General features: G+C 51.0%; 1 protein-coding gene across 1 annotated transcript in view; it reads right to left on the reverse strand.

The window, feature by feature from the left end:
* The window catches only part of LTN1 (listerin E3 ubiquitin protein ligase 1), a 177213-nt gene that overhangs the window by 117762 nt on the left and 42067 nt on the right, over positions 1–17384 (reverse strand). The window contains 1 exon segment of the mRNA XM_061567905.1: positions 4974–5193. Coding sequence (XP_061423889.1) covers positions 4974–5193 — 220 coding nt within the window.

Below are 17384 nucleotides of genomic sequence, written 5' to 3' on the forward strand. Positions count from 1 at the left end.
AACGCGTTGCCAACGAGGCGAGGTGGCATCAACGACTTTGGCCGTGATGACCTCTTGATCTTTGCTTCAAGTTCTTCATTGGTTACATTTGACCACAATCTCCACATCGTGCTCCCTGGATGTGGAGATGAGCGAGCGGGTAGGTTGTACCTGTCGGCCAAAAAATAGTTTTTGCAGTGAAAAAGGGTCAAATTAAGTGCAAAACCAAATTGGGTTCGAAGCCAGGATCTCAGCACTGCCAATTCCAGACGTATTCTTCTTGTGTGTGGCTTTTTATAGAAACTGATGAGTCCATCACGTGCAGGCCGTAAGCACAGCCTCGGGGGAAGCCGAGCGGAAGATGTCTTCACAACGCCTCCGCTGACTTTAACCGCGGGTCGCGATGCGGTCCCCTACGGTCTCCCTACGGTCGTGGTCAAGATTTCCACAGTCGCATGTCGCCGGGGCTCTCTCTCTCTCTCTCCGACCGTCCGCTTTGAATACGCGGTGGTTGCCCCATCCGGTGTGGGTGCTACGGGTCGTTCGGTTCAAAGGCCGATGTACCACCTGGCCACGTCGGCCTCCCAGTGACGATGGCCTCGTCATTCCCCTTTGCACGGTGCCGGCCAGGGAAACTCCCGAGCTTATTGTGACATTAAAAACCACATTCGTCAATAACACCACCCGATAACATAAACACTATTTAACATGTTTGCAAAAAAGGCCCATTGCCTTAAGGTAGCCTTTAATACATCCGTGTCTGTAGTGAGGCGGCGTTTAACGCTTGGATTTGAAAGCGTACGCAAGTGACAGGCTGCCAAGGAACCCAAAGTGGGCTTGGCAGGACGTGTCCCTAGAAGGGACAATTGGCGGTGGCCGCGCTTGTCGACGGAGTGGCAGCCGAAGGAGGGAAGGCGCCTGGACGTTCGTCCACCGCAGGGATGGATCACTGACATCGGCTCGCGTGCGAAAGCTAAGAACGGATCGTTCCACTGCAGCGGTGTGCCAATTCAGTGCGTAATTTTTTGTTTTGTTAATTTAATATCTCATCGTGAACGCTGGGGGATCGCGTGTGTGAAGGAGCCGTGGCGCAGTTCTCCACCCCCCCCCCCAAAGCCCCCATCCCATGTGTCACGCATCCCACAGTTGGCAGCCGTGCGAGCGCTACGCGCTGAGCGCATAGCGACAGGGACAAGATAACTCCGCGATTCCCACGACATCAACGTCCCGAGGGGCTACGCGACGGGATGTACAGGGAATTGTAAAACGGGAGGGGGGGGGGGGGAACAAAAAAAAGACATAGTAAACTAATCAGACGAGCGGGGCGGTGGACACTGCCAGACGCCACCCCTAAAAACACCGTCCCCCGAGGTAAGACGTATAAACAAGGCAACAGCTGCGTTCAAACGCGCCTGGCGGCAGGGTAAAGATAACCGCGCAATAAATCGCGCGCCCGTGCACTTCACAGTCGCAATCTGCAATCCGGGCGTCGGTGGCACGGGGACGGGTTGAACGTCGAGGAGGGGGGGGGAGGGGTTATGCGTCGCCACACGGAGGGGGCCGTTAGAGCGTGCCGCGGGGATGCAACGCGAGGTGCCCTCCCGAGCGTGACTGGCCGATGCCCGTAAGCGACGGCCGCCACCGTGACGGAAAATATTGGAAAGCGGACAAGGAAACCGGAGACGATGAAGGCGGCGTCGTGCAGTTTGCACCGCGCAAGCCCGCGACATTTGCGCACACGTGTGCGTGTTTTCCGCCCATGGAGCTCTCGGTCGATCTCCATGGACACGTTATCTTATCTCCAGAACGCTGACAAAACGTAAACGTTGAGGGATGCTCCAGAATGAGGACAGCTCCGATACACGGATTAAAAGGTCAGGGGGTCACGTGTCGAGGCGAAGGCACGCCCCTGGAGCCGGGTGCATCTCCAGGACGACTCCTGGAGATGCATTCCCCTTCGGAGGCTTCTCCGCTGGGTGCTGCTGCCGCTGCTGTAGTTACTACGGCTGTCGGGCCGAGTAGGGCCACTCGAGATAAAGTGCCTCGAAGGATGAGACTCGTTGATGGAACAGTGGAAGCTCAGGATGCGGGTCTTGTGTCCGTAAGCACTACATACGCTCGCTTGCCTCTCGCTTGCCCGTCAATCACATCTTTGTAAAAGTTAAACAGTGTTATTAGATTTTTTTTTATCTCGCCACATCAAAGCAGGATGGAGAAAGGGCCCGTTTAAACGCGGCATTGTTGTTACGAGGCCACATTTTACAAATATAATAATTCTGCGCTACTGAAACATAAATCCCCCAGCAATGTCCGTAGCAACAGGAATGCTTTGATTTGTGAATAGACCGCCGGGGCACTGGTGCTAAAAGGGCCCGCACGGTGGCACGTCAATCTCGGCGATTAATCCCCCCCCCACCACCGTTGCGGCTTGCGGTGGGGAACCGGCGACACCGAATCGAGAGCTCTGGCGGTGCTGGGGCCTTTGTTTCAGATCGTTCGATGGCTCGCTTCCTCCGAACCGGTTGGGAGGGGGGGGGGAATGGAAAAAAAAACTAAAAGGAAAACAAGAATTGACCGTCACGCTTAAGAGGAAAACAACTTTGCGCGCTCGGCTGCTCAGCTACGTAACTCTGCAGTTGTATCGAGTTTGTTGACAACATTCGGTGCGTGAGGATGACCGGACAGGCAGGTTCAGTGGTGTGGAGCAAGCAGCTTCACAATCGCAACGTTGGGATTTCAAATCCTGGCTTGGGGGATAACTCGGCCCATCATCCCCGCTAGGTGGATAAAAGGAATACCCACTGTGTGGGAAGTCAACGGTGGTTGTGCTCTGGAGAGACTCAACCTCACCATAAGAATGTGTAGTTTCCACCACTGGCTGAGACCTATTTAAAATGTGGTAAAAAAAAGTTATTCGCAGTTAAATCTCGTGTTTTTGTATTAAAACCTCCACCCATCCTTATTATAGAGCCTCCATCATAGCTCAATAACAACAACGGAAAGAATAAACTTCCTTTTCTCCACCGCCACACTCGAACATTAATCCTCCTCGGAGGCATGGAACTGCAAAATTCCGCGGCGCATCGTAACCTCGGCACCGTGCCGGGGTGGGTAGGGGAGGGGGGGATGGGGGGGGGGGTGTGGCGGACAGGCGGGCAGGCGAAAGCCATCCCCAGGTGGGAGGATCGCAGCGAAGGAAACGAAAACCGTGCAGGCCACCTGCCGGGGCGATCACGCCGCGAGAACGCGAGAACACACTGCGCTGATTGTTTCTCCACCGGCCGCTCTCTCGCGCTCCGCTCGCGATTTGTTTCGTTCCAGCGGCTCTCCTGGGTAGGCGAGCTGGCTGGAAGGAAGGCTCCTTCAGGATGGCCACAGCAAGCGACGGTCGCTGTGCTACAACAATAATGAGAATCACTGCGTAGGCTACAGCGGCCGTGCTGCATAGCCCTCCAATGTGTTTTCGGGCTGTGCCGTGCGTTTGTTCGGCCCGTGTCCCCGCACCTCCGATCAGCACGGCTGGCTACGTACGGCGCGAAAGAAGTTCAACATACAAACGTACATACACGTCCGACATTTTGCTCTACGTGTTGGAAGCTTCTTCAGAAACTAGACGCGCACGGACGTCCTGGAGAGTCAAACAACACGTGGTACGGCCCTAAAACGCAATAGCGCGGTTGCTTCGCGAATATTTTACATAAGGGAAGAAACAATAGCACCTGGAGAGAACCGCCAAGTGTGAGAGGGTAGGAATTAGATGTATGCAGAGTTACTCCTCAAGCAACTGACTAGAATGACAAATGTGATTCACACGTGAATTAAACGGTAAATTATAGAGCATCTCACCCAATCAGCGTCATCAGTGCAGTGAGGGCAGCACTTTTATATCCCACAGGCCAGAGGCTATGCGGTATGCGTGGAGAGACCACGAAGAATTTGGCAACGCGGGTGTTTTTTGTAACGCTCCAAAATTCTGGGAATCTTTGTGAACAAAGTAACATCTGATGTGAACGTTGGGCCCACTCAAGCCGCACCGACCAGGCCTCTTCTGGGCTGTAACCAAAAATAAATAAATACATTATTAAGTTTTGGCAAGGAGTCCAAAAGGAAAGTTAATCGTCCGTGACGTTTCCTAAACTTTGGTACGCACATCAATTTGGGGAGGGGGGGTTTAAGTAACGGGCCTGTTGGTTCCCAATACGTAGAGTGGGAGCGACGGCTTTAGCCCGCAAAGTGCCCGTAAATCCACTGGCTCACGCTTACCCTGAGCCGACATTGGTGCTTCCAGGAAGGACGCGATGCGAGCATGTAAAGTATTCCCTCGTTATTCACAAATTTGCTATCCTCGATTTTGGGCTATTCGCGAATCGCATCTGGAACTGTACACGGCTACTCAGCGTCTCGCTTGCAAACAACCGGACCGTATTGTTTTATGTCGCAGACAGAAGGTTACATAATTAGGGTTCCCTCTGCATTACTTTAGCGCGTGGGGAAACGACAGTTGTTATGTTGCATTAAGTGTGTGTACGTAAAGCATATGTGAGAACAAATACAATGAAGGGGCACTGTTTAGCCTGGGGACGCTAGTTGAGGCAAGGGTTATTAGCGAGCACCTATTAAGACTGGCACACGGCACAGGTTGTTTGTGTATTCGGCTATGAGCTTGGCAATCTGGCTTTCATTCTTGGCCATGATGTAGCAAATGGATTCATAGACTCAAGACTTAAGATTTTCACTTAATATTTCCCAGCTTGCTAGTCGATACTGGTGTCACATCACAGCCATACGGCGGTATCGTGGACAGCAACAGCACGGAGGAGACAAAGACGGCTGTGTGTTTCACACAAGGTACCAGGCGCAATGCGCACCGTGCCAGCCCTAACAGGTGCTCGCCGACGCCACGCGCCCCAGACTTAGGAGCAAGGCTAAGAACGGGGAGGAAAGGCACCCGCCTTTCCTCCTGCGTTTGCCGCAGTGCGTGCAGCGCCACTCACTGCCATCGGCGTGTGAAGAGAGCGCGAGAGACAGCAGGGCCCAGCTGTCGGCTTGCTCCGCAGACAACGACACTACTGCTGCTGCCGTTGCTCCGCTCGCCGCTTGCTTGCCCTGTCCGGGCCGGCACAGCCTCCGGCACGTGACTACCAGTGTCTCGGTGAGCACCGGTCCCATGAGCCACGCCTGGGCCAGGCGCAGGCGTCCCGTGTCTGCACATGCCTGGTGAAAGCAACGACCACAAACAACAACAACAGCTCTGTGAGCAAGGTTACCGCCACAACAACTATCATCAACAATGATAACCACCACCTTCGGCAAGGCCACCAACAACAACCATCAACAACAGCTGTTGTTGGCTACGTACGGTGTGAAATAGGATCAACATACATACATACAACAATAATTAATAGCACAATCAGCAAGAGCACCAGTGGCACCGTCATGAATAGAAACAATAGATTATTGAATCAATCGGTGCAGGGATGAAAGTTTTATCAGGTTGTATAAGCAGCTTTAATGCATGTACTCCAATTTGCTCTCACATGCCAAACACACTCACTAATGTAGGCCTCTCTTGAAAATAACCTGTTACGGAAGTGCATCTCACACTCGTGATAATACGCCGAGTCAAAAAGCCATAAGTCAAGGTCACAGGTCAAGGTCACGGTATTCCGAAAAGAGCAGCGGCACTCGACAGGATGCGCTTGTCAAGCGGGTGCCGGTCATCCTCAGTCGCAGGTTCCAAACCACTGACAAATACAAACAACAACACAAGAGCCACCACGTGGGCGCTGGCGTTTTAAACGCGTGGCTCGCGAGCAGCGGGCTTCACCCAGGGCATAACGGAGACCGCGCGCACGGCTTTGTACATCTGTTTTCACGAGCCTTGCTCCACCGGGCTGCTACGAGACGGGCGCTTGATCGCCGAGGGCAATTAGCATTGCGGGGAAACTCCGCGGGGGAGCACGGCAATAAAACGGGGGGCCCGGCCCACGGCAGCCGCGAGCTCCGCGCTTCTGCGGCAAGCAACGGACGAGAGAAGTTCGCTCGAAAAGAAAACGTAAAAGGGATCCAAGGAGGCGGCTGTCTCGGTCAGACGGTGCTCCCGGCCACAAATCGTTGACAAGAAACGCCCCATCTGCCTTTCACAGTGGCCTCTGTGTTAACAAAAAAAACACACACACCAAAATAATAAATGAAAGAAAACGGCAATTCCCACGTACGTGAAATACGACAAGACCTCCACTTTGGCCCGACGCCCCCACAACCGACTTTACCTCCTTTCCGTCGAAGCTGTGAAAGATCTGCCCTCCTCCCTCGTGCGATCAACACCCACGTCTCTAGTTGCCCCCACCCACCCTCCCCAGCCTCGGCATCTCTAAGTCTAATGATATTTTTATCCCCAAGGGCTATAGCAAGGGCCAAGGGGCTGTTTGTGATTAAGTGAGATGAAAGATGACCCATCTGCGCCCTTTGGTGTAGCACGCTCGGCTGAAACATAGCAGGCTCCTTCGAAGCGAGGCTGTCGGCGTTTTGAGAATCCAAGCTCGCTCGTGCCTCCGCCCACGCGGCCCTTTAGCGGACGGTGAGAACAGCATGCTAGACTCCCAGCATGCACTGCATGGTGCAGCCCTGCAAATGATCGCTCACGCCACTGCTGGGGGCTCAAGAGAGCCCCTCTAAGAGGGCATCTTTGGCCTATTCTTCCTCGCTGGAAGAGGTGGTGGTACCCACACTTTATCCCAATGCATGCGAACTGCCGATTGACCAACTGTGGTGGTGCTCATTAACATTGCTGGGTGGACAGAGGTGGCCGATTTAAGAAGTTTGCACCATTCCTTTAACTGCCACACAGGTCAGACTAATCAAACCGGCCACCACTTTGTGTGCTAACGATTACAACATGGTAGAAAAAAATATACGTGTTTGATAATATACGCGCAAAGTTCAGTAACGAACGTGTATTCTGTATTTACTTCATTTCATCTTGATAAACAACGTAACTATGTGCTTGAAAAAAAGCCTTTTCAGTCAATTTGCATTGCCCGGTATAACGACACGATAGAGAGATATGGACATTTAAAAACAAAATCAAAGCTCAAATACACTAATCATACGCAGTGACTGAAAGAAAAAAACGTAGATTAGGGAACAGACACAAAATTAAAAACATAATATCGACTGTGATTTAAAGTGACCTCTGGATTGCAAGTCCAGCGTGACTCCAGTAATGCTGAAAGTAAAACAATAATTGCCGGGCGGTGGCGGCTATATTCTTAGGTTTTTTCTTGATGGTGGCTATGCACGTGACCTGTAATACAGCACTGTAAAAGCAGCGAGGGCTGGTGGATGGAACAAGTATTGTGAAACTCCCTTCCCGTGGGCATCGAGGTGCCGTACCCTGGGGCTAGCAGGAGGCAGTACAGCGAGTGGACTGATCGCCATCTCGTTACATCTATACAGGGGTAGAGTGCTGCTCCCTTGCGCGTGTTCCGGTTTCCGTCAATATGTACCGTGCGTAGAGGGTCGCTACTTAAAAATGATAATTATAATGTTCATCGAGATGTCGCGCAATGAATTAGCACGCACATTGCAGGTGATCAAGTCATCTGGTCGTAAAATGTGTAATACAAATGTTAATAATTATTGGGGTGGATCAGTTGCAAAAGGGTTAGCGCACTGCACTATGGACCCAGCCACTGCTGACATCTGCACCAGTGCTGGTGCCCGCCACTTCACCAACCCGCACTCTCCGGCGTGGTGAAGTATGGTCAAACAACACCCGTGAGAAAGAGGGGTGGGGTGGCCATCGTCCAGCAGCGGATTGACAAACGGCTATGTACGTTATCATCTTCGCTTTCTCCACTCGATTTCCCAGCTCAGCACCCCCTCACGAAGCCCAATGCGTTCGAGCGAAACGCCGTCGCATGTTGAAGTTCGATTCAGTGACAAAAAGTTTTAATCCAATGGTGAGGAGGGGGCTTCGTTGGTCAGAATTTGATCGATACATCAGCGCGGATAAACATCATCCTTGTGAATGTGACAGCTTTGTTTGGTGGTGGGGAGTTAATGATGAGAAGGTTTGCATAAACCTACCACGTGGATCATTATTGTCATCGATGTTAAATTACATACCCAGTAATTGGATACAGATGATCGGATCTGCCACCGATTATCATTGGCGATCCCAAGGCGGATCTGCACGTTAGCAGTGGCAAGCGAGAGGCCCTGCTAGTCTCCTCTTGTCCTTCCCTGCACCTCCGATTAGCACGGTTAGCTATGTACGGTGCAAAAGACGTTCAATACACGTTCAAATACATATACACACAGAAGCTGAACAAAATATAAATAGCAACTGCATACGCCGTGCATTCATCAACCTCCAAAACATGTGGAACGTTTCTAAAGCCCTGGCTGGCTTCATTTCTAGACCCGAAAGGGGCGACCGTTTGGAGCGAGCCAGGACTTCTGGGAAAGGCCCTTCGCTCGGCCGTTTGGACACTTACAAGGACACAAGGAGAAATATATCAGCCCAGGGACAAATTCTCTTTTTGTAGCACAGGAAGCGTGCGAGCACACGCTGCTCTGTGTAAATTAGGTTGCCGCTAGAGGATGCGGACACTGCGCGCGCATGCATGCAGGCACACAGGCATGTGTACACGGCATATTTGCGACCGAACACAAGGGGCGATCAGCGTGCTTTGGCAATGAGAGACTATGCATGTATGAAGTCACGCTGACCTAAAGTATTCTTTACCGTCGAGCCTTGCATTCATATGTCACCGGAATTTCACGGGATGCAAGCAGTGATAGGAATGATAATCTAATTTATCACTGTGTAGGGTTTCGCAGTTGTACTGTATAGTTCTCCGATTTGGCATATCATTACGATGCATTGTAAATTGTTTTTTACACACACAATTCATCGCTTGCATTATGAGCACCGCTACAATACCCAATAACCACACTTTCATTCATAAGAGATTGAACATGGGTACATATCACCCACTGTTTCCAGCCATGAGTATCTCTCACGACAGGTTCCATCCCAACGGCTCACAGTGTTTCTCTATATCGCCTCACATTTTCCACGTCAGAATCATCGCCATCATTCCTCCAGCTGACCCTTGTACGGTGCACCGTGTATACGAGACCTTCCTTCTCGTTAGACTTCACAGGCAATTTCTGTGGGAGATAAAACTCCGTCGTAAGTTGAACTTCTTTCGCGCCATACATAGCCAACCGTGATAATCGGAGGTGCGGGGGAAGGGCACCAAACTATGTATGTACGTTGAACTTCTTTTGCGCTGTACATAGCCAAACCGCCCTAATTGCATAATGTGCGTTGCCTCAGTAATTCCCCCCCCCCCCCCCACATTGTGCAAAATTGCATAAGCGTGGTCACCACATCTACGCCTCGATATAAGGAACGAAACAGGTGGACTTCTCCACAAATCTGGCTGTCGTCTGATGAAGCTGGTTGTAATTACTGGCGAAACGTCGTACTCAGATTGTAAATCTTGTGGCTTGGCTCTCCAACACACAACCGGTGTGCTGTACTAGTGACGAATTGGCCACGTTCTGTTTACGTGACAACCCTTACTAGTTGGTCGTGCCGGGTGGTGGCGGGTTTTAACGACACATTTATATATTTGCACGATCTAACCCAAAAACCTCTATCATGGATACGACAACCTTTTTGTTCATCTTTGATTCGCACTGGCTCGCTCTCGCCGTGCTCCTGGAACGTCGCGTCTCAAACGGATTCCGTATTTGCGCGTCGTTCTTCCACATGCTGCGCGCTCTGCTCGCGTACCTGTCAACCCATACGTATTCTTGTACAGGGAAATAAAAGGGTGCAAACTATTCTTATTTTCCATAGTACGTATGAATATTAATTATTCCGCACCGCACGTAGCCAACCGTGCTAATAGGAGGTGCAGGGCCTACTCGGCTAGGCTATCCTGCCACAGGGCAAGGGAACGGTTGAGATGTAATGCAAGGTGCTTTGGGATGCCGAGGCATTTAAGCGAGCGGCCTATAAAACCTTACCCTCTTTCTGACCCTTTTTCCCCACACCTGTCATGCTCCGTGATTGTGCTCCCGAGGATTTCAGTATTCACAACTCCCCACACGCGTTGCGTGTATGCAAGCGCACAGACATCCGACATGTCTACGAATTAATAAAATAAATGAAAGCATTTCTTCCTTAACGATAGCCAGACAAAATAGGGGGTAATTTTTTGCAAAAAATCATCATCCGCTGATTGTTTTCACAGACAAATGCGCGCATTGCGTAAGGGAGCGGTGGCGTGGTGGTTCGCAAGCTGCACTACAAACCCCCGTGACCCGAGTTCGATTCCCGGCCAAGGCTAACATTACCTCCTATTAGCAGGGTTGGCTACAAACCGTGCGAAAGAAGTTCAACATACAAGTGATATCAGTTTCAGATCCTCGCTAAGGCACATTGACCAGCGTAGTGAAGTAAGGTCAAACTATCCCTTTGACCGACACAGAGTGGGAAGCAGTTTAACCGACAACAGACCATATTATTGTGTATGCACATAAGAACGGAAGACTCCGTAAGTCTTCCAATCCCGCCATCAACCTTGACCCAAACAGCTGCACCAGGACTGCGTGGCACAGACCGGCTGACGGGAGGAATGAAGGACAAAATCAGCTCCTAACCAACTCCTTCTCGGGGATCCTACAACAGTCTGTCCACCTGGCTTCACCCTGCCACGCCATCAGCAGGTGCTGCTGGACAGGTACCGGACACAGGGCGAGGTCGCTGTGCAGCCGACCTCCACCGTCGCGGTCTCTGTGACAACCCACAGTGCGGCTGCGGATCGTACAAACAACGTCGCGAATCGCTGATGATCGTCCAGCGCTCCGTTCGGCGATTACGCGCACGTTGAACTAATGTAGCGTAGACACGTGCAAGCGGGCACCTACGTACGCTTTGGCGATGCCCTCAACGGAATGGGCAAGTCCACATTCTGTTGCAGAGATGACTGACAAAGGCCACTCGTACGTTGTATCTGGCCTCACACTTAGTAAGGGCCTAACCTAACTACAAGAACAATAACACAAATGTACTTTCTCATCATTTACAAAATGGGCAAAACCGACGCGGCTCTGGCCGGGCGAATCGGAGAAACTCGCGTGCGTCTTAGGATTAACTCAGCGGCTGGGCCGTTTACGTAAATAATTTTTTTATAATAGCACAGAGAAGCAGGCTTTCCGTGTCTCCCGAAAGAAGCCAAGCAGCACCCATGGGGCATTACGTTCATGATGTAATTTTAAATAAAGGACAGTGTCAAACAAATCACTCTTTCATTCTATATTTCTGGATTAAACTGTAAAAAATCTGTGCATTTTTTTTGCTTTGCTTACGCTTTGGCTGAAAACAATGACGCCAAATATTTCCACTGACCTAATTCTTAACTGAAGACTCGCGATGTTTGAAAAATGCATTGTGGGAATGCATAGCGCGCTCGGACGTATGGCAATCGCAGCTGTGTCATAACGGCACTCTCGTTTCTCCAACGCGTTTTTAGAGCAAAGATCGAAAAACCTGACGTCGAACACCGCGGCAAAGGCAACCACCAGAATCTGGCCACCACTCACATTTTAACGTGAGTTATCGTAAAAAATATTTTTTTCTTCTACGTATTTCTGAGAAGTCGCTGCTTTGGCGCACTTATTTTATGGGCTTGTTTGTTCACTACTTATCAGCTGAAAAACGTAACTTTCCTTTTGAAATTTCCATGCAGAGTGCAAATCCAACCTTTGTACAAACTGGCTGAGAGGCAAATGTAATGACCCGAACCACAATGCCAACATGTCGCCCACATTACACACAAAAAGCGCTCGCTACAAATTAACCACAATACCTTGCTGATATCATCAAGGAGCATAAACCATCAGGCAAACTCCGGTCATCCTTGCAGCGTCTTCTGGCTCACCATCAAAAAGAGATGATTACTGCATCGCGCGCTTTCAGATGCGCTTTTGCGACCATCAGCATGGCAACTTCCTTCCGATATTAGGAAGCCACTGGACCGATGCACTTTTAAATGTAGATTAAAAACTAATTTATTTAGAACTGCTTTTTGTGTTCAGTTTGTTGTCCTTTCCCTGCACCTCTGATTAGCACGGTTCTCTATGTAGGGTACGAAAGAAGTTCAACATACATACATTCATGAATAGATAGATACATGTAGAAATACTGGGTACATGATGAAACGGCATGGGTAGACCCTCATCCAGCAGCGGACTGACAAAGCGCTATATGTGTACACATCAAATGTAATGTTGTCACATCATTGGCTATTTCCAAGGTTACCCGGTGATTGTATTTAAGCGGCCCCAGTACCTGTGCACGTCAATCGCGCACTACTTTGCCCTCTCTCACTCATTCATTCCGATAACCTTTTACGTGGCAGCCCAATGAATTCCCACCGCGGAGCAGTGCTGAGAACATTGCAAGGGGACCCCCGCACGCGTGTGGGAAGGGCGAGATTTTGTTTGCAGGAAACAAATAAGGGACACGCCACCCCTCCAGAGCGGGTGGCAAAACCCTTCTCGGAATCAACGCCACGGAGACCGTTTCAAGCCCAACAAACCCTCCCGCGTGGCGGCAGTCGTGCTGGTGGCAGTAGTATCAGCAGCGGCAGTAGCAGCAGTAACAGTAGCAACAGCAGTGGCAGTGGCAGCAGCGGCAGCAACGGCAGCAGCAGCAGTGGCGGCAGCAGCAGCAGTGGCGGCAGCAGCAGTAGCAGCAGCAGCAGCAGTGGCGGCAGCAGCAGTGGCAGCAGCAGCAGCAGTGGTGGCAGCAGCAGCAGCACCAGCGCGCAATCAACCGGAACAATAATTGGCGGAGGCAACTACTCTGCTGCCGCTAAACCTCGGCGATCGCGGCGACGCCAGTCTCGTCTGCGAGCCGTGAAGCGGGAGCGAGGCGCCTTTTGTCGGACGAAACACAATTAGCGCTCGATTGTGCAAAGTGAATTAGCGCCGACACTTTTTGTGTGGCGACGCGATCCGCCGAATGGCGCCTGCCGGATCAACGCAACGATGCGTGCGTGATCGTCGTTGTTGTTGTTGTTGTTCCCACCCAGGTATCAAGTCGATTTGGGCACAAACAATAAACCCGCGGATATTAAACGCTCAGAGGGATCGAGGCCGCTACCCTGTTTGCACACTGGTGCAATAGCCACCCTACATGCATATTGAGGTTACGGTTATTTCATTTTTATGTCACTGCCAATGTTATTTTTTCCCCGAGCCAACGTTTGTATGTATTTTATATGATACTAGCTGTACTACCCGGCTTTGCCCGGGAGTTGTATCCACCACGGCCGGCCGCCTTTGTCTCCCCAGTGGCGATGTTAATACGCCACACCAGTTACTCGTTTGAGGCTGAGTCGACCTATGGGAGGTTCAAATAATCTTGACCGGTGGTGGCCATGAGCGGGAATCGAACTCGGTTCGCCGGGTTGGTAGCGCAGCGTAGCGTTAACCACTACACCCACCGCTCCTCACACACACAGACGCACAGACACACACACAGACACACACACAGACACACGCAGACACACACAGACAGACACAGACAGACACAGACAGACACACAGACAGCACGCTAACCACTACACTACCGCTCCCCACACACCACACACGCACACACACAGACACACACACAGACACACACACACACAGACAGACACACACACACAGACACACAGACAGCACGCTAACCACTACACTACCGCTCCCCACACACCACACACGCACACACACAGACACACACACAGACACACACACAGACACACACACACAGACACACACACAGACACACACACAGGCAGCACGCTAAGCACTACACTACCGTTACCCCTACACACCACACACGCACACACACAGACACACACACACAGACACACACACATAGACACACAACACACAGACACACACACAGACACACACAGACACACACACAGACACACACACACAGACACACACACACAGACACAGGCAGCACGCTAAGCACTACACTACCGTTCCCCCTACACAACACACGCGCACACACACAGACACACACACAGACACACACACACAGACACACAGACAGACACACACACACAGACACACACACAGACACACACACAGACACACACACACAGACACACACACAGACACACAGACAGCACGCTAACCACTACACTACCGCTCCCCACACACCACACACGCACACACACAGACACACACACAGACACACACACACACAGGCAGCACGCTAAGCACTACACTACCGTTCCCCCTACACAACACACGCGCACACACACAGACACACACACAGACACACAGACAGACACACACACACAGACACACACAGACACACACAGACACACAGACACAGGCAGCACGCTAAGCACTACACTACCGTTCCCCTTACACAACACACGCGCACACACACAGACACACACAGACACACAGACAGACACACACACACAGACACACACACACAGACACACAGACACAGGCAGCACGCTAAGCACTACACTACCGTTCCCCCTACACAACACACGCGCATACACACAGACACACACACAGACACACACACACAGACACACAGACAGACACACACACACAGACACACACACACAGACACACACACACAGACACACAGACACAGGCAGCACGCTAAGCACTACACTACCGTTCCCCCTACACAACACACGCGCGCGCGTCCATAGGTACACATACACGCGCTTGCTGCAGACACACAACACACATACATACACGCACATACACACAAACACATACACACATACACACACATGCATACACACAGACATACACATACATACAAACACACACATACACACAAACACATACACAATACACACACACATACATACAGACACACACACATACACACAAACACATACAGACACATACATACACACATACATACAGACACACAGACATACACATAAACACATACACACATAGTCATGACCCGGCTTTGCCCGGGACTTGTATCCACCACGCCCGGCCGCCTTTGTCTCCCCAGTGGCGATGTTAATACGCCACACCAGTTACTCGTTTTGAGGCTGAGTCCCTCCCTCGCCACTCTCCCTCCCTCGCCACTCTGCCTCCCTCGCCACTCTGTAGAGGACGTGAAATTTGTATGAATTTACCTCAGAGTGGCGTGTTGGGTGTCGAGGCCTAGCACCGTGCAGAGCCTCACGCCTTGCCTGATTTTCCCACCCGGCGAACGCTGGGTACGGGTGCCGGTCCCCCCCCCCCCGCGCTATTAAAAATGGCGTCCACCCCGCGGCGAAAAGTTGCTACTCGTTGCCAGGGGCAACCGCCGTCCAATGAAAGTGCGTATGGTCCGAAATCCACACACACATACACAGACAGACAGACATGCACGATTTTATATATATAGAAGATGGTCATTGTTTGTACGCCGTTTTTTCTTTCTTCCCTAAACGCAGCTGTTTAAAAAAAAAACAATTTTTGATTCAGTTTGTTTTTGCTCCGATTTCTATTTGCTCCGTCGCTGTTACATGTTTTCCAGGTTATTGCTTTGGTGATTTTGGTGACCCAGTTCACGCTTGCGAATGAGACCACTCCTGTCATCTGGTTAAACAGATTCAACTTGAACTTCAGCGAAACGCCCTCTCCGCCCATTTACGTTTTCGCATCGCGCCACGTGTTGTTCAGCACAACGTCCAAAATGTCAAAAACTATTCATCAAATTATTAAAGCTGCACCATATTGACATTTAACAGCGCAGTGAGCACAAACAAATGACCTCATCCAATTTAACGGGGAAAGTTCCTCTAACAGCATTTGCTCCCCTTTTCTCAACGTGGTGCTGCGCGCATGTTATGTCATCGGCCTTTGAGTGGTTTTACGTAATCTACGCAACGCAAGCGTCTGATGAAACGCGACCCTGTGGTGTTACTATGGTCGCACGGTGCCAAGTAGAATTTGCACGGTACCTATGCGACGGGGGTGGGGGGCATTGATTAGAAACAAAGACGAAGATCCCCCCGTATAGCCTGAACACACTGTTGGGGCAAACGCTGTTAAGCGAGCACTTATGAAGGCCAGCATGGCGCACGAGGGGGTCGGTGGCCAGCATCACCGCTTTTGTCTCCCCCAGTGTCGACGTTTGCACACCGCACCGGGTACTCACGTGAGGCCGAGTCGACCTAGGGGAGGCCCAGGACTGGTTCAGACAATCGTCACCGTTATCGTCCATGAGCGCGAATCGAACTCGGGTCGCCAGGATCAGAGCGCAGCGCACTACAAACTCGGGTTGCTGGGTTCATGGCGCAGCGTGCTAACCGCTACACTACCACCGCCCACACTTGCTGAACAACACACACACAGACAGGTGGTATTTCAGAGTCTTTCGTCTGGCCCCATAAAAACAAACACTGCAGATTAGTAATCGGATGAGCTTATAGGAACCGAACGCCGCTAAACACAAACACCTGACGTGTGTGCAGCAGCGTGAGAGTTCAATGCCACCCCCCTCATCCCCCCAGCACCACCACCACCACTACCTCCACGCAATCCTAACTTTCCTGTGACCCCTGTTTGACCCCGGCTGCGCGGAGACGCGCGAGGCCCGGAGACGCGCGAGGCCCGGATTACGAGTGCCTTTCATTCAACCGCGGCCACTTAGGTGCGAGCACCGTCTAATCCCGAGCTCACCCAGTCAAGTACAGGTCAGACTCGGCAAGGCCGCGACACTCATAAAGGGGAGCCATTGTCACGAGTCCGAAATCCGGTGGGGCCCACAACTCAAATTGAATCTGGTTTGTGGGTTTCTCATCGTGCGGTGCGATATTGCAGACAGAGCCTTTCCGTGCCTTTGCATATTCAATCACTTTAATATAAATCAAGGCTCTTTTTTACAAGAGGATTTCATTGGGTTGCTAAGGCCAATCCACGCTTGAGATTGTTTGCATGCATGGACAAAACTAACAGCCGGAGAAATTATTGAACTCCACATGGATAGGTTGGGCAACATACTGTACCCTAATGGCACCAGCAGGTGGGAATCTTTTTTCTAACCAGTTGAAGCTCTATCGGTATCAGGTCAGCAGATGACGTTACCATTCGGATATATCACAGAGCGGTGTAACCCGTCATGCTAGAGAACGGCCCACAGAAGCGGACACCACCGAGCTACCTCTGTGAATCCTTCAAAGTTAGGGGGCAGAACTTTACCAACCACTACGCGTGACAGTAATGCTCTTAGCAGGGCGGTCAGACCAATATTTTTCATTCTCAGAGCTGGAATTTACCCAAATTAAGTGCAGAAACAAATGTAATTTTTATTTTGCAGTCAGAAGTGACCAGGCTGAAAACATCAATAC

Source organism: Lethenteron reissneri, chromosome 5, assembly GCF_015708825.2.
Source record: "Lethenteron reissneri isolate LAM-NWPU_2019-01 chromosome 5, ASM1570882v1, whole genome shotgun sequence".
NCBI classification, from domain to species: Eukaryota; Metazoa; Chordata; class Hyperoartia; order Petromyzontiformes; family Petromyzontidae; genus Lethenteron; species Lethenteron reissneri.